This window comes from Zingiber officinale, chromosome 11B (assembly GCF_018446385.1).
Source record: "Zingiber officinale cultivar Zhangliang chromosome 11B, Zo_v1.1, whole genome shotgun sequence".
NCBI lineage: Eukaryota > Viridiplantae > Streptophyta > Magnoliopsida > Zingiberales > Zingiberaceae > Zingiber > Zingiber officinale.
Window position 1 is genome coordinate 8,371,598 of NC_056007.1, and position 22,902 is coordinate 8,394,499.

The window sequence follows — 22,902 nt, forward strand, 5'->3', positions numbered from 1 at the left end:
CATTATACAACATCTTCAGTTAGGTTCTGCTCTAAGTCAGATTCCTCTCGGTTCTAGTGATTATGGTGACGATGATGGTGATAGTGGTGATAGTTCTTCGTGATTTTCTTTTTATGAACATTTGTTATTTGATTGAGTTTTTTTATATTTTATAATACTATTAATTTGCTTCAAACAGGGTTGGTAAGAAGAAATATAAAGTAAGTCTTTACATATTAAGTTTTATGTTAGGATTTTTTTTTGCATGTCATGTTATAGTTGCTTCTATTTTTTTATTTTATCTTGATACTTACCATGTTATATCATGTTTTGCATATTTTTGACTTGCCTACTACTAATCCATGCAAAGTTAGCTATATAGGTTTCAATACTTTTATTATGTCATAGAATATTTGATACATGTATTTTTTATTACATGACCTATATTTTTTTTTGTTACGTTTAGTTACAAGTTTCATGTATGTATATGTTTCATACAATTAAGGATGAATGACATCTTTTTGCATCTAAGGTCAGAACCTTGATTACAACTAGGGGCGGATCCAGAGATAAATTTTAACGAGGTCTAACAAAATATTTTTTTTTAAACATAATAAATATATTTAATAACAAAAAGTTCAATTTGACATCATAAAAAGATAAAATACTAAATTAATAAATTACAATTAGACTATTATTTATTGAAGTATTGGTTAACACTTGGTGACATATTAGGTGGTCGTTGGATAAGAAAGAGGAGGCAACTGCATCCTGCGGCTTTTCATATTTTGAAAACGCTGCAATATTTGCTCATTTTCAATTGTTGAAAAGATATCTTTCTCGATGTATACGACTAGACTGTCATTCATCCACTCGTCTCCCATTCTGTTATGTAAATCAGTCTTTATCATCTTCATTGCAGAAAATACTCTTTCAACAGAAGCGGTCGCAACTGGTAAAACTAATGTCATCTCAATCAGACGATAAACCAATGGATAAGCTTGATTTTTTAGAGTTTCAACAATTTTCTGAGCAAAACTTCCCAAATCTTCAATTCCAGAAAAATTTGGATCCTGTCATATATTATGAATGAAATTCTGAAGTTGTTGTTCAATAACTATACAATCATTTGTTGAGAAGTCCTCAGGATATAAATCACAAAGCCGAACGAGTTTCTGAACATTGAATTCAGAAAAAGAATTCCTTGGATGAAGACATGCTAAACAACTAAGCAATTCTGTGCTAACTTCTGAAAAACGAGTATTCATCTCTTGTATAACTAAATCAACAACCTGACATTGTAATTTGCAAGAATAATAATTAATAAGTAAAAAAAATCTTATTGATGAATATAATTATAATAAATTTTCTTTTTCTTTTATAAATAATACCTGATAGAAAATCTCCACACGATAATAATATAAATTGGTGATGACTTGCTTTCGACGTCTACTACGACCACCAATCAAACAATTGTCTTTCATCTCCGGCACTGGGATATCATTCAACTCACAAAATGTGTTGACTTTATCTATAATTATATGCCATCCTTCTTCCCTAAATATTTGAAATTGACCTTTCACGCTTTCAATCAAACTTATGGCTTGGACAATATTTTGATCCTTTTGTTGTAACACAAGTGACAACTCATGTGTCATTCCCAATATCATCTTCATCAAGTGCAACATGAAAACAAACTTATAATTCTCCATTTTCTGAATCAAACTTTTGGCAACTCCTCTACTATCAAAAGAACTAGAATCATCACAAATATTCTCCAACACTTGTATCACTGAAGGCCACATAGATAATAGACGACCCAATGTCAAGTAGTGTGATCCCCAACGAGTGTCTCCTGGCCTTACTAAATTAATTTCTTGATTTTTGCCACTGCCCGTACTAATGTCTCCACCCTCCAACATTGCAACAATCCTATCATGTTCAATTTGCCTAAGTTGATCTCTCCTTTACATGATGCTCACGTTGTATTGACAATCATAGTGACATAGTGTAACAACCCAATTTCCCTTATTTCGTGTTCCAAATGTCCATAAAAATATTTGGAAATACTTTTAAAATATTCTAGAGATTTTTAGGAATTTTTAGAGTATTTTTACGTAATTTTTGGAGGTCGTTTGATATTTTTACAAAACGAAAGGAAGTTGACAAAAAATTTGTCAAAACCGAAGCTCGAACCCACGACCTCGGGTTGGACTGACCCAACCGGACACGGCTCAACCAGCTGAGCTATATGGACTTTGTTAACTAAGTATGGGGAGAAATAAATTAAAGCATAGTTGGAATCGGATTAAAACTAGGTTATAAAGGGTTAAGTGTTTTTCCCGTGACCTAAACCAAAACTTTCCTCTCCTTTTCTCTCCCGACGGCGTGATTCTTCTCTCTCGGGCGAAAAGGGGGCGACGGCGCTAGGGATCGTTTCCGACGTCCGACGAGGACTTCTTTCCGGGAGTTGTTCGCGGATTCGTGGTCTCCTCGTCAAGGAGAACACGCGGATAGGAAGGGATCGCCGAAACCTTCACCTCATCCGAACCCTAGATCTCTTTCTCCGGTTGTAAGTCCAAGAACCCATTGTAAGTGCTTCTCACCTGCGGTAGGAGTAGCTCTCAGGTTTTATTTTGTGTTTTGTTGTAAGATGAACAACAGTAGCCTTTTATCATAGTATGTGGTTTCGGATTTTGACCTTGATCTAGCAAATTGGTTTAGGTTTTTGGTTTAAATCTGTTGATGTTTTTAGTGCACGGGCAGAAGTTTTTTTTTGGGGTTTTCCTTGATTACCACAGCATGCTAATTGGATGGATTACCTTACATTTCAAGCATGATTAAGTAGTTAGATTTTTCCTTCAAGTTACAGTATGATTAAGGGTCTGTTAAGATTCAAAATGGGGTAGTTTTTACAACTTGTTGTGGGGAAAACTGTTACTGCCGTGAGCTGATTAAAAGTTGTTCATTATGACCATGTATTCTTCTTTTAGTGGCTGTGGAATTCTGTTGAATTCGGTTTGAACATATCCTGTTACATTTCAGTGATATAGTTGTTTGTTTTTAAAATTATTGTGGAGTTTTTGTTTGAATATGTACTGGTTAATATTTTTATATCAGTGCCATATAGTTTAGAATCTCTTGTATGCTGAATAAATGAGAGAAGTACAAGTAAAGCAATACTAAGTCACAATCTGATCCTAAATTTCAGAATTTAGAATCAAAGCACACTAAGTGCTTAAATGAATGCCAAGGCATTTTATTAGAAGAAGTATTTAAAGAAGGATATAAAGAAAAATATTTTACTTTTAAAGGGCATGTACCGGACACAAAGTCCAAGGGATGGGCTCCAAGTTGCCACTAGACATAAGGTCTAGAAGTGTCTTAATGGTTTTGGGATTAGCTACCTCAATTTTCATTAAGAAAGGCGCGCAAAGTGGTACAATGCCGGGCCCAAGTAAAGTTGAATATTATTTTAAAGTATAAAAGTATTAATTTGGAAACAAACAGAACAAGCTCTTTTATCTCAGTTGCAAATTCTAGCAAGTTAAATGGTTGTTTCCTTTAGAGATGCATGATGTAGTTCTATTTGCTATTTTCATGTTGAGCATGTACTCCCTGTTTTCTGTTATGTTTATGCATTCCTTATCGGATTTTGTGAGTAGAAAGCACTTACTAAGCTTTTAGCTTATAGATACTACCTTCCTCCTACTGCAGACATAGATAAAAGTAAAGGAAAAGCTAAAGTGGTATAGAAGAAGGCGACAAGGAGACGTTGATGATGTGTGTGTGTGGTGGCTGATAATGGAAGCTTGGGACCTTGTTGGAAGATTTTGGAAATGTTACTGCTAGTGTTCTTTTGATTACTGCTAAAAGGGAATTATTTTTCAATGCTAAGGATTTGTTTTAAATTGCTTCATTTATGCGTTAGTATCAATAAATTGGTAAATGCTTATGCTCATTACCTCTTCTTACTCTGTTGGAATGTTAAACTGTTGGAATTTTATATGGGATGATTTGGTTGATACAAGCTCAGTAAATATTTTCATGTGTATGATAGTATCCAATATGAATTTAGCTTGAATGGAAATCTGCCATTATTAATATCCTGTTGGGGAATTTACTTTTGCTATCCAGTATTTATTCTACTGCAGTGAGTAGGAAATATGAATAGCTAGCGAATTTCTATGCTCAGTTTTCCTTTTGTTACTGCTGGAAATTTTAATCGGCGGTGAAATGCTAGAAATTTTTGCCTATGCTCGGTATCACTATTGCTGTCAGTTTATTGCCATGGAATTACATAGCTCGGTCTCCCTTTTATTACATTGCTCGGTATTCATGTGCTACAGCTGGAGTTTTATTCTGCCGTGGGAATTAAATCTGCAGAGTTCTTTTTTTTTTAACTTGATTGCATTGCTTGAACCTGGAAAATGCCTCTTAGTACTGCCGAAATATTTAACTGCAAGCAGAATAATTACTACTTCCCTGTATGTATGCTAGCTGTTGACAAGTAGAGGCATTAATCTCCTATGATTCTTCTTGATAGCAATTGCCATGTATGCTTGCTGTAAAGTGTAGTAAGAACGAAAATAAATGTTGGAGTTTTATGCTCAGATTTCTTCTCCGTAGATTTTAAATATTTCTGATATTAGAGTAAGTAACTCCAGTTAAGTAGAGTTTAAGTAAGTAACAGTCACCCTCAGAGTAGTAGTAGGAAGGGTGGTCGTTACAGTTGGTATCAGAGCAGGTTCATTCTCCAGCAACACACACACATTAGCATCTACCTTGCCGTCTTCAAGTAAGAAAGTATTTAAGTTCTTTCTTTAGTGTTTTCCTATATTATTATTATTTGCAGTATGGATTGATTGTTTATAAGTGATTAAGTAAGATAAGAGTTTTTAGCTATTTCCTTTCTTAATATATAAATGTGTATGTTTAGAAAGGGTAGAGAAATTATTAAATTTTCTTATTTGTTTAACTAGATGTCGAGAAGAGGACGTCCCCGTACTGCTCGTACTGAGGACCAAGTTCAGGAGAAAGAGGGGCCAGACTCAACTGAACCCAATCTTTCTAAAGTTGTTGCCCAACTTCAGAAACAAGTAGCTGAGCAGCAGCAAGTAATTGCTAATCTGATGGCAAATCAACAACCAGTCCCTCCTACTCCTCAAACAGTAACTGTGGAGACTCCAGTGGTAACTGAGGTTCCGCCAGCTGCCCAAGGAGTCATCACAGCACCCCAGAGACAAGAATCCTACCTCGTTCAGTGGCTGAAACTGAAACCAGAGAGTTTCTCAGGCACAACTGAGCCCTGGGATGCCCAGGCTTGGTTCAAAACACTGGAGAGCACCATGGAGCTTCTTGACTGGCCAGAAGTCGAGAAAGTCAAGTGTGCCTCCTTCTGCCTGACTGGAGACGCACGCATGTGGTGGGAGAGAGTAAAGAGCAAGAGGGCAATCAATCAGATGAAATGGATTGATTTTGAGACAGAATTCTACGACGAGTTCTTTCGCCAAAAGATCACCAACAAGCACTACGAGGAGTTTATGGAGTTCGCAGGGGATCGCGGTGGAGGAAGCGGTTAAGAGATTCAAGAGTTAGCTCGTCTGCCCGAACTAGTAAGTCAGAGAAGGAGCGAGTCGGACTAATGCTCGGGATTGAAGCCTGTGATATCACTTAATGTGGCGTGGAACTCATCAACCCCATCGGAGAAGAGTTGGTCGAGAGCCTTAGTAGGCGAGCACTATCCGAACGATGAAGGCCAAAGAGAGCAGCACAAGCCAATCAAGATGGAGACCAAGACCGGGAAATCGAAACCCCAGTTAAATAATCGAGCTGGAAGGCAAGGTACTAAAAGGCGGTGAGATTCGGAGGTAACGAAGGAGGACCAAACCAAAAGACTAAGCTCTTTCCACCCTAAATGTGGGAGAACACATCCAGGAGCCTGCCTCTTGGGTAAGCGGATGTTATTCTTGTGGTCAAGAAGGACACATGGCCAAACAGTGTCCTAACAAGTTCAAAGCACCTCAGCCACAGCCAATACAATATGGAGCCAAGCCTCAACTACATTATATGCCTGCAACTCTGGAAGGACCTCAGATCAGTCAAGGAAGGTTGGAAGCTCCACTAGTTCCAGCCTTTGACAATGCCAGAGTATTCTCCCTTACCAAAGAGGAAGCTGCTAGTGCATCCACGGTCGTAACAGGTCAAGTAGTTATTTTTCAGCATATAGCTACTGCACTATTTGATACTGGGGCGACCCATTCTTTTGTATCCATACCTTTTGCCAAAGAATTACAGGTACCTACAGAAAGCATGAATTTCAAGTTCCTGACAACCCTACCTTCTGGGGAAGTCATGGAATCTAGTCAGTGGCTTCGGTCTGTACCAGTCAGAATTTCAGACCGAGAGCTATGTGTTAATCTGGTAGTCCTCGCTATGCAGGATTTCGATATCATTTTGGGTATGAATTTCCTTAGCAAGTACAGTGCTTCAGTGGACTGCCGCAGAAGAAAAGTGATCTTTAGTCCAGAAGGTGAATCATCCTTTGAATTTACAGGAGTGCCAAAGAGGAAGACTCAGAAATTTCTCTCTTCCCTCACAGCTCACCAGATGCTAGCTAAAGGGTGTGCTGGTTTTCTTGCATGCATTGTGAGTACCAAGGAAGAAGAAAGACCTAAGCAAGAGGAAGTTCGGGTAGTCTGTGAGTATCCAGAGGTATTCCCAGAAGAGCTACCTGGACTACCTCCCAATAGAGAAGTAGAGTTTGAGATTGAACTGGTTCCTGGTACCGGTCCAATTTCAAAAGCTCCATACCGCATGTCCCTAGAGGAGTTGAAAGAGTTACAAGAACAACTTCAGGAGCTGCTTGACAAAGGCTTTATCCGCCCTAGTCATTCACCATGGGGAGCTCCTGTGTTGTTTGTCAAGAAGAAGGATGGATCTATTCGGATGTGCATAGATTATAGGGCTCTGAATCAAGTGACCATCAAGAACAAGTACCCACTGCCCAGGATCGATGATTTATTTGATCAATTGAAAGGTGCAACAGTGTTCTCCAAGATACATCTGCGCTCTGGGTACCATCAGTTGAAAGTGAAGGAGAGTGATATACCCAGAACGGCTTTCAGGACCAGATACGGACACTACGAGTTCGTAGTCATGCCTTTTGGTGTGACTAATGCACCTGCAGTCTTCATGGACTTGATGAATAGAGTGTTCAGTGAATACCTTGACAAATTTGTCATTGTGTTCATCGACGACATTCTAATCTATTCCAGAACCCCAGAAGAGCATGACACGCATTTGAGAATAGTCCTACAGACCCTTCAGCAAAGGAAGCTCTATGCTAAATTCTCAAAGTGCGAGTTCTGGTTGGAGCAGGTGGCATTTCTAGGTCACATTGTTTCAAAAGAAGGCATTCAGGTAGATCCAGCCAAAGTAGAAGCGGTCAGCAACTGGAAGAGACCCAAGAATGCCAGGGAGATCAGAAGCTTCCTTGGTTTAGCTGGGTACTATAGGAAATTTGTGGAAGACTTTTCCAGGATAGCCTCTCCACTTACAGCCCTCACCAGGAAGGACAAGAAGTTTGAATGGTCAGATAAATGTGAGCAGAGTTTTCAAGAACTCAAGAGGAGACTGACCAGTGCTCCTATACTGACTGTTCCAGAGGGTGACAAGAGTTTTGACATCTACAGTGATGCTTCCAAGATGGGCTTAGGAGCTGTACTCATGCAGGAAGGAAAAGTTATAGCTTATGCTTCAAGACAACTCAAAGACTACGAGAAGAACTATCCCACTCATGATCTAGAGCTGGCAGCTGTAGGCTTTGCATTGAAACTCTGGCGACACTACTTGTATGGAGTCCAGTGCAGAATCTTCACAGACCATCAGAGTCTTAAGTACTTCTTCACTCAGAAGGACTTAAACATGAGACAACGCAGGTGGCTAGAGTTGGTCAAAAATTATGACTGTGAAATCCTCTACCACCCAGGTAAAGCTAATAAAGTGGCAGATGCATTAAGCAGAAAGTCCAGTGCATCCTTGATGCCCTTATAATCATTAGCTCTGCCACTACAGAAGGAGTTGTCAGATTTTGGACTTGAAATTATTTATGGGCAACTTTCTGCATTGACCCTAGAGTCAACCCTGCTTGAGGATATACAGAAAAAGCAAAGCGAAGATCCAGATATTCAAAAGATCAAGCAAGGGATACAAGAGGAAGGAAGTTCAGAATTTCGAGTATCAGACAGTGGAATTCTTTATCAGGGGAATCGCCTTTGTGTTCCCAATGATGAAGAGCTGAGAAAGAAAATTTTAGAAGAAGCCCATAGTACACCATACTCCATGCATCCTGGTTCTACCAAGATGTACCAAGACGTGAAACAGAAGTTCTGGTGATCTGGACTCAAAAGAGATGTAGCTAAATATGTCAGTACCTGCCTGACATGTCAGAGAGTCAAAGCAGAACACCAGAGACCAGGAGGAGTTTTACAACCTCTTCCAATACCAGAGTGGAAGTGGGAAGACATATCCATGGACTTCATAACAGGTCTCCCAAGAACTACAAATGGATATGATGCAATATGGGTAATAGTGGATAGATTGACCAAGTCTGCCCATTTTCTAGCCATCAAAGTGTCTCACTCTATAGAGCAGTTAGCACAGCTGTATGTTAAAGAGGTGATCAGACTTCACGGAGTTCCCAAATCTATCATTTCTGATAGAGATGGGCGCTTCACTTCACACTTTTGGGAGTGCGTTCAGAATGCACTAGGCACCAAACTCAAGTTCAGCACAGCCTTCCATCCTCAAACTGATGGACAGACAGAGCGAGTAAACCATATTCTAGAAGATATGCTCAGAGCTTGTGCACTAGATTTCAAGGGAAGTTGGTGCAAGTACCTGTGCTTAGCTGAGTTTGCCTACAACAACAGCTACCAAGCCACCATCAGGATGGCACCATATGAGGCGTTGTATGGCAGAAAGTGCAGATCACCTATATGCTGGCAAGAAGCAGGTGAAAGAAAGGAAATGGAAGTAGAGCTGGGCATTCAGACAAAACTGATAGAAGAAACCACTCAGGCTATTCAGAAAATCAGACAGAGGATTGAGACTGCCCAGAGTAGACAGAAAAGCTATGCTGACACACGTCGTAGGCCACTAGAATTTCAAGTAGGAGATTCAGTTTTTCTTAAAGTTGCTCCTATGAAGGGAGTGATGAGATTTGGCAAGAAGGGCAAATTAAGTCCTCGCTATGTAGGACCTTACCTGATTACGGACAGGATTGGGAAGGTAGCTTACAAGCTAGAATTACCACAAGACATGTCAGCAATACACAATGTGTTTCATGTCTCCATGTTAAAGAAGTGCCTCCATGACCCTAGCCAAGTGATTGAGCCTCAGTCAGTGCAGATCCAAGCGGATCTTAGTTTTGAGAGTAGACCTACACAGATAGTGGACAGAGCAGTCAAGAGACTAAGAAGCAAAGAAGTACCACTAGTGAAGGTCGTCTGGTAGAACCAGGAACACGAGGAAGTCACTTGGGAGCGGGAGGACAGTATGAGACAGAAATATCCGGAACTATTCTAAGTTCGAGGATGAACTTTTTATAAGGTATGGGGAATTGTAACGACCCAATTTTCCTTATTTCGAGTTCCAAATGTCCATAAAAATATTTGGAAATACTTTTAAAATATTCTAGATATTTTTAGGAATTTTTAGAGTATTTTTACGTAATTTTTGGAGGTCGTTTGATATTTTTACAAAACGAAAGGAAGTTGACAAAAAATTTGTCAAAACCGAAGCTCGAACCCACGACCTCGGGTTGGACTGACCCAACCGGACACGGCTCAACCAGCTGAGCTATATGGACTTTGTTAACTAAGTATGGGGAGAAATAAATTAAAGCATAGTTGGAATCGGATTAAAACTAGGTTATAAAGGGTTAAGTGTTTTTCCCGTGACCTAAACCAAAACTTTCCTCTCCTTTTCTCTCCCGACGGCGCGATTCTTCTCTCTCGGGCGAAAAGGGGGCGACGGCGCTAGGGCTCGTTTCCGACGGCCGACGAGGACTTCTTTCCGGGAGTTGTTCGCGGATTCGTGGTCTCCTCGTCAAGGAGAACACGCGGATAGGAAGGGATCGCCGAAACCTTCACCTCATCCGAACCCTAGATCTCTTTCTCCGGTTGTAAGTCCAAGAACCCATTGTAAGTGCTTCTCACCTGCGGTAGGAGTAGCTCTCGGGTTTTATTTTGTGTTTTGTTGTAAGATGAACAACAGTAGCCTTTTATCATAGTATGTGGTTTCGGATTTTGACCTTGATCTAGCAAATTGGTTTAGGTTTTTGGTTTAAATCTGTTGATGTTTTTAGTGCACGGGCAGAAGTTTTTTTTTGGGGTTTTCCTTGATTACCACAGCATGCTAATTGGATGGATTACCTTACATTTCAAGCATGATTAAGTAGTTAGATTTTTCCTTCAAGTTACAGTATGATTAAGGGTCTGTTAAGATTCAAAATGGGGTAGTTTTTACAACTTGTTGTGGGGAAAACTGTTACTGCCGTGAGCTGATTAAAAGTTGTTCCTTATGACCATGTATTCTTCTTTTAGTGGCTGTGGAATTCTGTTGAATTCGGTTTGAACATATCCTGTTACATTTCAGTGCTATAGTTGTTTGTTTTTAAAATTATTGTGGAGTTTTTGTTTGAATATGTACTGGTTAATATTTTTATATCAGTGCCATATAGTTTAGAATCTCTTGTATGCTGAATAAATGAGAGAAGTACAAGTAAAGCAATACTAAGTCACAATCTGATCCTAAATTTCAGAATTTAGAATCAAAGCACACTAAGTGCTTAAATGAATGCCAAGGCATTTTATTAGAAGAAGTATTTAAAGAAGGATATAAAGAAAAGTATTTTACTTTTAAAGGGCATGTACCGGACACAAAGTCCAAGGGATGGGCTCCAAGTTGCCCCTAGACATAAGGTCTAGAAGTGTCTTAATGGTTTTGGGATTAGCTACCTCAATTTTCATTAAGAAAGGCGCGCAAAGTGGTACAATGCCGGGCCCAAGTAAAGTTGAATATTATTTTAAAGTATAAAAGTATTAATTTGGAAACAAACAGAACAAGCTCTTTTATCTCAGTTGCAAATTCTAGCAAGTTAAATGGTTGTTTCCTTTAGAGATGCATGATGTAGTTCTATTTGCTATTTTCATGTTGAGCATGTACTCCCTGTTTTCTGTTATGTTTATGCATTCCTTATCGGATTTTGTGAGTAGAAAGTAATTACTAAGCTTTTAGCTTATAGATACTACCTTCCTCCTACTGCAGACATAGATAAAAGTAAAGGAAAAGCTAAAGTGGTATAGAAGAAGGCGACAAGGAGACGTTGATGATGTGTGTGTGTGGTGGCTGATAATGGAAGCTTGGGACCTTATTGGAAGATTTTGGAAATGTTACTGCTAGTGTTCTTTTGATTACTGCTAAAAGGGAATTATTTTTCAATGCTAAGGATTTGTTTTAAATTGCTTCATTTATGCGTTAGTATCAATAAATTGGTAAATGCTTATGCTCATTACCTCTTCTTACTCTGTTGGAATGTTAAACTGCTGGAATTTTATATGGGATGATTTGGTTGATACAAGCTCAGTAAATATTTTCATGTGTATGATAGTATCCAATATGAATTTAGCTTGAATGGAAATCTGTCATTATTAATATCCTGTTGGGGAATTTACTTTTGCTATCCAGTATTTATTTCTACTACAGTGAGTAGGAAATATGAATAGCTAGCGAATTTCTATGCTCAGTTTTCCTTTTGTTACTGCTGGAAATTTTAATCGGCGGTGAAATGCTAGAAATTTTTGCCTATGCTCGGTATCACTATTGCTGTCAGTTTACTGCCGTGGAATTACATAGCTCGGTCTCCCTTTTATTACATTGCTCGGTATTCATGTGCTACAGCTAGAGTTTTATTCTGCCGTGGGAATTAAATCTGCAGAGTTCTTTTTTTTTTTAACTTGATTGCATTGCTTGAACCTGGAAAATGCCTCTTAGTACTGCCGAAATATTTAACTGCAAGCAGAATAATTACTACTTCCCTATATGTATGCTAGCTGTTGACAAGTAGAGGCATTAATCTCCTATGATTCTTCTTGATAGCAATTGCCATGTATGCTTGCTGTAAAGTGTAGTAAGAACGAAAATAAATGTTGGAGTTTTATGCTCAGATTTCTTCTCCGTAGATTTTAAATATTTCTGATATTAGAGTAAGTAACTCCAGTTAAGTAGAGTTTAAGTAAGTAACAGTCACCCTCAGAGTAGTAGTAGGAAGGGTGGTCGTTACACATAGTTAAAAAAATCACTCGCATTGAGATTACTCTTGGCAACAACAACAATAACTAACTGTAATTGATGAGAAAAACAATGAATATACCTTGCATATGGATTTTCTTGCAAAATGAGAGATTTCAACCCATTGAATTCACCCCGCATATTTGAAGCTCCATCATATCCTTGACCTCTCAGTCTATATAATGATAATCCATGTTTCACAAATAAAGCATCGATAGCATCCTTCAAAGAACGAGAGCTAGTGTCAGATACATGTACAATTGCAAGGAATCGTTCAATCACCTGTCCTCTTTTGTTCACATATCTCAAAATAACTCCCATTTGCTCCTTCACTGAAATGTCTCGAGATTCATCAACCATTAAGGAGAAAACATTGTTTCCAATATCTTTGATTATGGAAAGTGTGATCTCAGAAGCACAAGCATGCGTAAGGTCTTTTTGAATTGTTGGAGGAATCATTTGATTGTTTTCGGGAGCATTTTGATTAACAACCTTTGAAACTTCCTCATTTCGTTGACTGTACCATTGAATCAATTCAAGAAAGTTTCCTCTATTTAAAGAATTACTTGACTCATCATGTCCACGGAAAGACAGTCCCTGCTTCAAAAGAAATCGCGTAACATCCAACATTGCTGTTAAACGGGTGCGATAAGAAACCTCTATATCTCACCCATGTGCTCATAATATATTTGAAACACTATGTCTTTGATCTTGAAAAGATTCAAACTGTACTCTAGCATGATTGTGACAACTATCTACAGCACCATTATGCAAATTAAATCTTTCTAAAGCATTTTTCCAATTAATGAATCCCGTTTTTACAAAGGCATCCTCTTTATATCGACCTCCTTTATTTGATGGTTTAAAAAGATAACACCATAAGCAAAACGCCGCATCTTTTGATATGTTATATTCTAGCCATGTATATATTTTATACCAACTATCTTGGAAACTCCTTTCTTGATTACCAAAAGTCCTTTTTGGATACATATGCCCAATTGGTTGGCAGGGCCCCCTAGTCAAGTACTCTCTTCAGACTTGATCTCGAATAGAAATATCAAACTCTTCAATTGATTTTCGTAATCCAGGATCACTAACAATATCATTTACATTTAATTCCACATGAGATTGAATTTCCACAACTTCACTAATATTAGGATCATTGGAAGAACTCTCACGAAAACGTTTAGGTTTAAAAAACCTCTCCATAATCTACATAAATAAATAATTAAAAATAAAGTCATGCATATGATGTAATTAAATTAATATTCACAAATCACAATTAATTTAAACCCTAAACCCCTAATTTAAATTAACATAAAAAAGTTTAAAAAATAAGAATGGTAAAAAAAAAAAAGGTAGAAATCGCAATTGACTACTAGAAGCTGATGTATACATACAAAGGAACAAAAAAAAAGGGTAGATATCAATCAGACAGATGAAACATAGGATCTGATTTGTTCATCAACAATTTCATATCAAGAGATAGAGGCTCATTCCTAACTCAGCAGGTGAACAACAAAGTAGCATAGAGGAAAAGAAATACACTAACCTCGTACAATGGCCTGTCCCTAGAGGCGGTTTCGTCTTCGACACGTTCGCCTCTTGTCCTCTTCGATTGAATCAACTATAGCGGATCAAAGCACCAAACGTAGGGTTAGCTTTACGAAGATGTGCAGGGAGGATAGGCAAAAGATGAGGGCTTCGATTGAGGGGTTGAGCGAAGAATAACCTGCTCTTCCGATACGAAGTTAACCAGGCGAAGCGGCGCTGCCGCCGACTCGTCCGCCATCGCTGCAAAAAAGCCTATTGGTTATTTGGGCTTGGGCTGCCAAGTGAAGTCTTTAAATTTTATTTAAATTTTTTTTTAAAAAAAAAAGAAAGATGAAAATGTCGCTGCTTCTATTTTCGTCCTGTGGCTGTCGGAACTCGGACGCCGATCACGCCGATCACGCCGAACACGCCGAACACGCCGAAGACCAAACTTCTCATGCCAGACTCCTCTTTACCTCTTTCTCCAACAAATTTTAGCGAGGGCTTCAGCCCCCTCCAACCCTCGCCTAGATCCGCCCCTGATTACAACTCACAAGACACATATATACCCTTAATATGTTATGATAATGAATTAAGTTTTATTTGTTATAAATGTTAGACACAAATATCATTGATATGCTAGACATATTTCTTTATTATAAATGTTACTTAATGTTTATTTGTAATTTGATGCAGGAAAAGAAGAAGAACAAAAGAAGGAGAAGGAAGTGTCTCCTAAGGCAGAAAAGGACAATGATTTTTTTTTTTTTGTATTTTTGTCCTTTTGATGACTTGTTAGATGACTTGTTGTTTGGATATTATGACTTGTTGAACTTTGATATGTTACATAATTATAGTTATATATTGATATGATAAGTATGACTTGTAGTTATGAATATGATAGTTTCAAGTTGAACTTCATTTTGAATGACTTCTTTGAATGTTAATTATAGGATGTGTTGGAAATGTTAATCGTAGGATGTGTTGGATATGTTAATTGTATAGGATGTGCTGGATATGTTACTTGTATGATGTGTTGGATGAGTATGATATGATATGTATATATGATAAATGCACAAATAGAGAGCTTCTATTAAAAAATTTTGAATTTTGCGATGAAAATATTTTCATCGTAAACTTATTATAATATTATAACTTTGTGATGAATCTTGATTTGTCGTAAATGTTGGAGCAATCCCAATGGTCTGTGGGACCATGTGTTTTGGTGTTTGGGCAAATGGTTTAAGTTAGGTTTGCCTTTGTTATTTGATATGTGTATGTAAGTGTGTAGGTATGTAGGATACACATGTGACTCAGGTTGATGGCTTCGGTTCCGGTGAAGGATGGAGCATCCGAGGGACCGTGGATAAGGCAGTGAGGACAAGGGCCGAGGGAAGCGACTTCGAGGCATACGTGAAGGATGACATTGGGGACGAGCCGCGGGCTTGAATGTATCCGAAGGACGAGAGTCAAAGGAAGTAGGCTTGAAAGCAAGATGTCAAGGCTACAAAGAAGTGTCAAGTGAGTCATAAGGATGAGGGTACAAGTGCATGAGAGATTATACTCAGAGTAAAATCCTAGTTTTAGGGTTTTACTGTAGCGTTACTATAGCAGTACTGTAGCTATACTGTAGCAGTCGACTGCATGTTTTACAGTCAACTGGTGCAGTCGACTGGGAGCGAACAGAATGCTTTTATTCGTTCAGTCAGTATGGAGCAGTCGACTGCTAGTTTTGGCAGTCGAACCGTTGGGATGTAACGGCCGAATTTTCACAGAGGGCAGTCGACTGGTAGGCGGGGTTTTCAACTCGCGGGCTATATAACCAAAGCTTGGGAGCTGGGTTAGAGCTGACGAAATTAGTGATGGTAAACCCTAATTAGTAGTCTACTTGTTCTCAAGTGTTTGTGAGTGTTGTGGTGATGTTTCTCAACCCACAAAGAGCTACTTGAGATAGTTGGAGTTTGTCGAGGGCTAATCTACCAACGGATCGGGATCGTCCACCTAAAGGGCACGCCGTGGAGTAGGAGCCCTAATCTCCGAACCACGTTAAACAACGTGTTAGCGGTTTGCGTGCTTCTTTCCTTTAATGTTTAGCTTATTTGTTTTTGTATTATTCCGCTGCGCAAGCTAACAATAGTGTAGGAAGCTATCGATTTGGGGGTGCCGTCTATCCAACCCCCCTTCAAGTCGGCCACCGATCCCCTTACAGTAAATCTGCGTCGAATTAAGATTCGTCGTAAATCTGGGATGACTTATTTTCGTCGCAGATTGGTGACGAATTCTTTTCGTAGATAAAAACATCGCAAATTTACGAAGAAGTCATCCAATTTCATGAGGAAAAAAATTCCCTTTTTCGTTGCAGATTTGCAATGAAAAAGGGATTTTTTTCTCATGAAATTTTGGAACTTCTTCATAAATATATAACATTTTTGGCGATGAAAACTAATTCATTACCAATTTGTGATGAAAATATATTTTCATCGCAGATTGGAGATCATGAAACTTATGACAAATTAGTTTTCATCGCAGATTTGTAATAAATTCTAAGACAAAAAATAAATCTGTCGAAAAATTTGTGATGAGTTTTCATAATTTCATCACAAAATTTGGTGACGATAGATTGGCGACAAAAATATTTTTATCACAAAATTCATCGGTAGTGTGAGTTTTGCTTGGCTCGTTAACATCACCTTTGTACTTTTTTTATTTTCATGTTTTACTTTGGCTCTAAGAGAAGCGAATTGCCTTTTGCCACGTGAAAAGGCGTCACAGGTTCTCAAAAGTCGTATACCTTTCCTTTTCATTAAAGAGTGTGATATCTCCCTAACCGGTGCTCTTGTAGCTGTTAACTGTGTTAATTGTTACGTCACATTCGAGTTCAGAAGCAATTTGAACTCAACTTGGATGTGACTTGGATTGACATGACTAGAGCTCAACTAGAGTTGGTTGACCTGACCTGAACTTGATTAAGTCCATTTAGTTGAACTTGGACTTTGATCCTGTCCGAAAGCTGGGAAGATGGCTAGCTGAAAACTTAGATCTATTATTGACCAAACGAATACTTCAAGCAGTCCTGCATGTCACAAAGAGCGTTAGCTGTAGGGTTAGGGAAGGGGTCCCCGACATTGATCCTCCAACGCTCAAGCCAGTAATCAATTTTGATAGAGGAATAGTGAAATAAACTATAGTAATGAGCGTAATGAGCGTAATGAGCGTGTAGAATTATATAGCCTCAAGTATCTTTGCCTGTGCATGAAGACTCCTTTTATAATGTCATTGTTGTGTCTATAAAGCCCCCACGGGCTTAGCTAAGTTGGTAAGTGGCAGGTTGATTATCACATGAGGTCTTGAGATCGAATCTCGGGATTGGCGGGGCGTAAATCCTTGCAACCCATGTAAACTCACCCCATCTGCCACTTGCCTTGGAGGGTTGACGGGGGCGCTAGGGACAAGTGTATTCGCCTTTTGCCACATTGTTGTATCTATGAATGAATTATGACGCACTACCACAAAAGGTAGGCCCTAACACCTTTTCTAAAATGAGCCAACAAATCTATGTGATTTAACAGGCTAGAAGCTTCGAAAGCACGATTTGCCTATAGAATATTCTTTGTCCTCCGTGACACAAAAGGTCAAAAAAGTGTAATAGTTTGTTTGTCTATGGGGCTCACAATAGACTACTTTGACTAATTGCTTGAATTACTGATATAGTCCGACCGGCTGTGACTCCCGAGGAGTACCCAGTTAATGTTTATGAGTGTAGTCGATGACTTAGCTTTCACTTGGCTACTTTACTTGAATTTCACACAACCAGGTGTCTAGTATGTTCGATCGGACCATACTTCGTTTAGTTGTGAACTAAACTAAGGGTTAATGAGGTAATTTTTAGTTAAGGGATAATGGGTTGGATTTGGGCTTTCTAATCTAATTCATTAAAGAGGATTATATATAGATGTAATTGGGAGAGAATTATATAGGAGTTTCATTATTTGATTGATTGGTTATTAGAAGTCCAATCCTCCTCTCCCTCTCCTCTATCTCACACCGCCAATAAGAGGGTGCTCCCTCTTGTTGTCGTGACCACCACAAGGGAGAAAAACTCTCCCTTGTGTGCTTCTCTTGTTCTTCCTCTTGATCTCTCTTCTTCTTTCGTGGCTAGTAACTTTCGACGGAGAGATTGTACTCAAGGAGTTGTATTGAGGAGCTCGGTGTGGATATGAATAGAGGCGAGGTTGGACAATGTCTCTACGGTTGATACTCTTCTCTTTACAGGTCATCCGTAAGGTATACCTAGTGTAAATTTACTTCTCATAAAATTTTAATTATATCATCATGTTTAGCATGTTGTATTCTTGTATGCATGTGATTTGTGCAATATAATAATCAAGAATTATTATTATTTTATTTTTCGCTGTGTATGTTTACAAAATATGCTCTAGCACGCACCCGCATCGGGCATATCCCAACACTAATGTCACAAGTAAGAATTTCCTCTAACCGGATATCATTGGGAAGGACCCTACGATCTCCATGCCTCATTGGTCGAACGAGCAGGAGACAATTGACATCTTCAATGCTTCCATGGGTCGGTGCGGTATATTCTGATGCCTTTGACATGATAGACAAGTGGCGACCAGCCGAACAGAATCCGCTTGCAAAGTGAGCCAAACATATCCATCCAATAGCATTTTTTGGATAAGTGATCGACCACCTGGATAGCTTCCACATGAACCCTAATATATCCCTTGTAAATCTTGAATGTCATCTGATCCGATATACTTGAGCAGTGACCTTGAAAAATCTCTCTTGTATAGATGATCTTCAATCAACATGAATTGATCGACTCTCTTTTTATTATACGGGCTTCCTCCCGGTCGGCCGACAAGTTTCCTCCTCGAAGGAACTCTATCAATAGCTTCTGCCAATCGCTCTGTATTTCTACTTCAACTGGTTGTTTGATATGATCCACCAATAGTATTTTCTCGATCGGCCTATCCATTGATAAAGAGCTCAAGGTACTAGCCAATTTGGCTAGCTCATCCGCATATTGATTATCCATTTGGAGAATCTTTTATAGTATTACCTCTTGAAATCCCAACTTCAACATTTCAAATGCCTTTGCATATAATTTTAACTACTCATTATTTATTTCAAAATTATCCGAAAGTTGTTGGGCCGCTTATTAGGAATTTGAGTGAATGAAAACCCAAGTCGCTCCCCACATGTTTAGCTGCTTGTAGATCAACTATCAGTGCTTCCTATTCTACTTTATTATTAGTAGCTCGGTAATCTAGCCGAATAAACAATTGCATTTTATTTTCGCTTAGTGATATCAAGAGGATTCTAACTCCACTACCTTGTCGAGTAGGTGATCCATTCACATAGATTTCCAAGTTCCATCTGGCTCAGGATTTTTGTATCTCTGTTATAAAATCGGCTAAGGTCTTAGCCTTGATGGTCATCTAGGACTAATATTGTATACTGTAATCGATCAACTTCATTGTCCACTTGATCAGCCTTCCAGATGCTTTTGGATTGATGAGAACTCAACCCAATGTGATGTTAATTAGAACAATTATAGGGTGAGAAAGAAATAAGGGCACAACCTTCGAGCGGCTAAAACCAGCCAGTATGCCAACTTCTCTAGAGCGGTGTAGCAACATTCAGCGTCTGTCAATAAATGGCTCAAAAATACATTGACTGTTGTTCATTGTCGTCCTGCTGCACCAACACCGACCCAACAACCTGTTAGGACCTTCGAATAGCGGCTAGAGAGGGGGGTGTGAATAGCCGACCCCAATTTTTCGTTTCTTCCTACAATTTAGGTTAGCGCAGCAGAAATAAACGTAGAAACGAAAATGGAAAAGGGCAAACCTCAAACGCAACGATATAACGAGGTTCGGAGATGATACTCCTACTACTCGGCGTGTCCGTAAGGTGGACGAATCCTATCAATCCGTCGGTGGATGAGACCCCGGAAAACCGGCTAATAAGAACTCCTTCTGGGTGGAGAAACCTCGCTACAATCTCTTTTGCAACAGCAATAAAGGAGTACAAGAAATAAAGCAAGAAACAATGGATAATATGAATGTAAATACACTCTACCAAGTTTGCTTGCCTTCTTCTCGTCGACTGGAGTCCGTTGATGAAGCAGCAACTTCACGGATGATGCCAACAGCAGCTGATCAACCAGTCGAGGGAAGCTCACACGAAGCTTCAGCAAAGCTCAAATTGCAGTAAAGAGGAAGAGCAAGAACTCTCTCTGTAGAGGCCCTCGACCTCGATATATATCCTGCACCTGCTGCACCTGTGAAGAAGACAAAGAGCAATACAGAAATCTAGTCGTTGTGTCGCAACGGCTAGGCCTGGACCGATCAGGCTCCAGCCTGATCGGTCTGGGAGCCATCTGATCGGTCTGTGGACCGATCAGACCCTAGGCTGATCGGTCCCCAGACCGGTCAGCCATCTCTGTGAGGGTTGGCTTTAAAGCCTGATCGGTCTGTGGACCGATCAGGCAACGATCAGTAGCTTCCTGATCGTTTTCTGATCGGTCTGTAGACCGATCAGATAACTTACAGCGAACCACTGTTTGGTTACTGATCTGTCACCAGACCGATCCAATGGCTTAGAGCTTCCCAACCCTAAATCCTAAAGCCTTCCCGGTCTAGAGAACGAGCTATCGAGCCATCTCTGACCTAGTCTGGAGAAACGAGCTACCGAGCCCTCTCCGACTTCCATGTCCGGTCCAGAGAACGAGCTACCGAGCCCTCTCTGACCTAGTCCGGAGAACGAGCTACCGAGCCCTCTCCGACTTCCACGTCCAGTCCAGAGAACGAGCTACCGAGCCCTCTCTGACCTAATTTGGAGAACGAGCTACCGAGCCCTCTCCGACTTCATCCGGTCCAGAGAACGAGCTACCGAGCCCTCTCTGACCTAGTCCGGAGAACGAGCTACCGAGCGCTCTCCAACTCTGTCTGGTCCAGAGAACGAGCTCCCGAGCCCTCTCTGACCTAGTCCGGAGAACGAGCTGCCGAGCCCTCTCCGACTTCGTCTGGTCCAGAGAACGAGCTCCCGAGCCCTCTCTGACCTAGTCTGGAGAACGAGCTGTCGAGCCCTCTCCAACTTCCCATGCCAAGCTTCCATACTTGGACTTCTCCCGTGCCAAGCTCCCTGCTTGGACTTTTCCGTGCCAAGTTTCCATACTTGGACTTTTCCCGTGCCAAGTCTCCATACTTGGACTTTACCGAATCAAGTCAACTCAAGTCGGGTCAACCTTGACCGAAGGTTGCACCCACAATCTCCCAAGTTTGTATTCTTGTCAAACATCAAGATACAACTTTTCTATTCTCGTCAAATATCAAAATACAACTCGAGTCAGGTCAGCTCGAGTCGGGTCAACCAAGTCAACCTTGACCTAAGGTTGCACCAACAATCTCCCCCTTTTTGATGTTTGACAAAAACCATAATCAAGTTAGGTTAACCCGATAACCTAACTTAGGTTTTCTAATAGTTCTCCAATCAATGTTCTTCCTTGAACATTCTCCCCAAACTCCAATGTTCTTCCTTGAACATTCTCTAGACATTTCTCCCCCTTTTTGACACACATCAAAAAGAGTGAATCTTGTTTCTTCCTAATGAAAGTCTCATACCTTTCATTGAAACCCTTAATTTCCCCCTTGATACTAAAGACAATAATCAACTTAGTGATAATCCCATATCACTCATCCTTAGAAATCGAGTAAAAACCCCCCTAAAACTCAACTCCCCTTTGACCAATAGGTAAAACTCCCCCTAAAGGTCAACTCCCCCTTGACCATTGCACCAACAATGTCTTGGAGAGTTTCAACCCTTTAGAAATCAAAAACACCAACTTCCAAAGCTGAAATTTCAGACAACAATCGAAAATCAGCATTTTGGCACGCTTTGATCGGTTACCAGACCGATCAGAACCTCACTGGATCGGTCACCAGACCGATCCACACTTCTCTGGATCGGTCTAGTGACCGATCCAGACTTCCCTGGACCGATCAGGATCCCCTCTGATCGGTCCACAAATCTCTGATAGGGATTTCTATTTTTTCTTCCGAAATTCAGAAACCCCTAAAAAATCACAGAAAATTCCAAAAATTATAAAATTTTGAGGATACATTCCTCATAACATATATTATCATAGAAAAATAGTTTTCTATGAAAATAACTTCCATTTTTAAATCTTGATACAAAGTTTGAAAGACTTTGAAATAGCTCAAGGTTAATCCATCTTTGTGTCAATTTGCTCAATGATGAATGCTATCATTAGAAAAGCTTCATCAAGGTTTTTCAAATCAATTTTGAAATGATTTTAAACCATTTAATTTAGGACCACAATCTTAGGGCTAAGTGTACATGACTTGTACGCAAGCTTTCCCTATGATCCTCAATTTCAAATTAGGCTCATCTAGGTACAAGAACTATGCACCTTGATCCTAACTCATAATCGTAATATCTCACACACATCTAAGGTGTATCAAACACATCCAAGTCAATTTTGATGTGAGATATGGGTTTAGGTCATCTTAAGCTAAGTTCTCATGCATTTTCTAAACAACAATTTGATCTCCATATCAAATTGTGTTTTTATCCTTAAATCAATTTAATTGATCATACATGCAAGAGATGATGACATGGCATAAAATAATATCATAAGTGGAAACATGTGCCAATGTCATGATGTCATGGCATAAAGTATGAAACTTAAATAAGGCATGACATATAACTAACCTAAGCATTATCATGACATTTCAAATGATAGTAAATTAGATATGATGTCATGACATGGCATATGGCAAACAATATATGGAAAATAACATATAAAGGTATAGAAAATACCTAATTCTAGCTTTAGTTGTCATTTTTGATAATTTTGATCATTTTGCCATAAATTCTATATTCCTAAGTGTAATAGATCTAAAATCATATACTAAAGATTTTTAGATCACTATGTGCCAATTAGATTGACCCTAGAAAATTCCTCAAGTGTGGTTGGCACATCCTAAT

General features: G+C 39.4%; 1 protein-coding gene across 1 annotated transcript; it reads right to left on the reverse strand.

Moving 5' to 3' along the window:
• Nucleotides 1-710: 710 nt before the first annotated feature.
• On the reverse strand, nucleotides 711-14,125 carry LOC122033758. Its single transcript, XM_042592922.1, has 7 exons — nucleotides 14,066-14,125; nucleotides 13,886-13,960; nucleotides 13,372-13,545; nucleotides 12,416-12,930; nucleotides 1,371-1,536; nucleotides 1,149-1,271; nucleotides 711-1,052 (listed from the first exon to the last, which is right to left on the reverse strand). Exons 1-7 carry the CDS (start codon nucleotides 14,123-14,125, stop codon nucleotides 711-713), a joined length of 1,455 nt encoding a protein of 484 aa, XP_042448856.1.
• Between the last annotated feature and the right edge of the window lie 8,777 nt (nucleotides 14,126-22,902).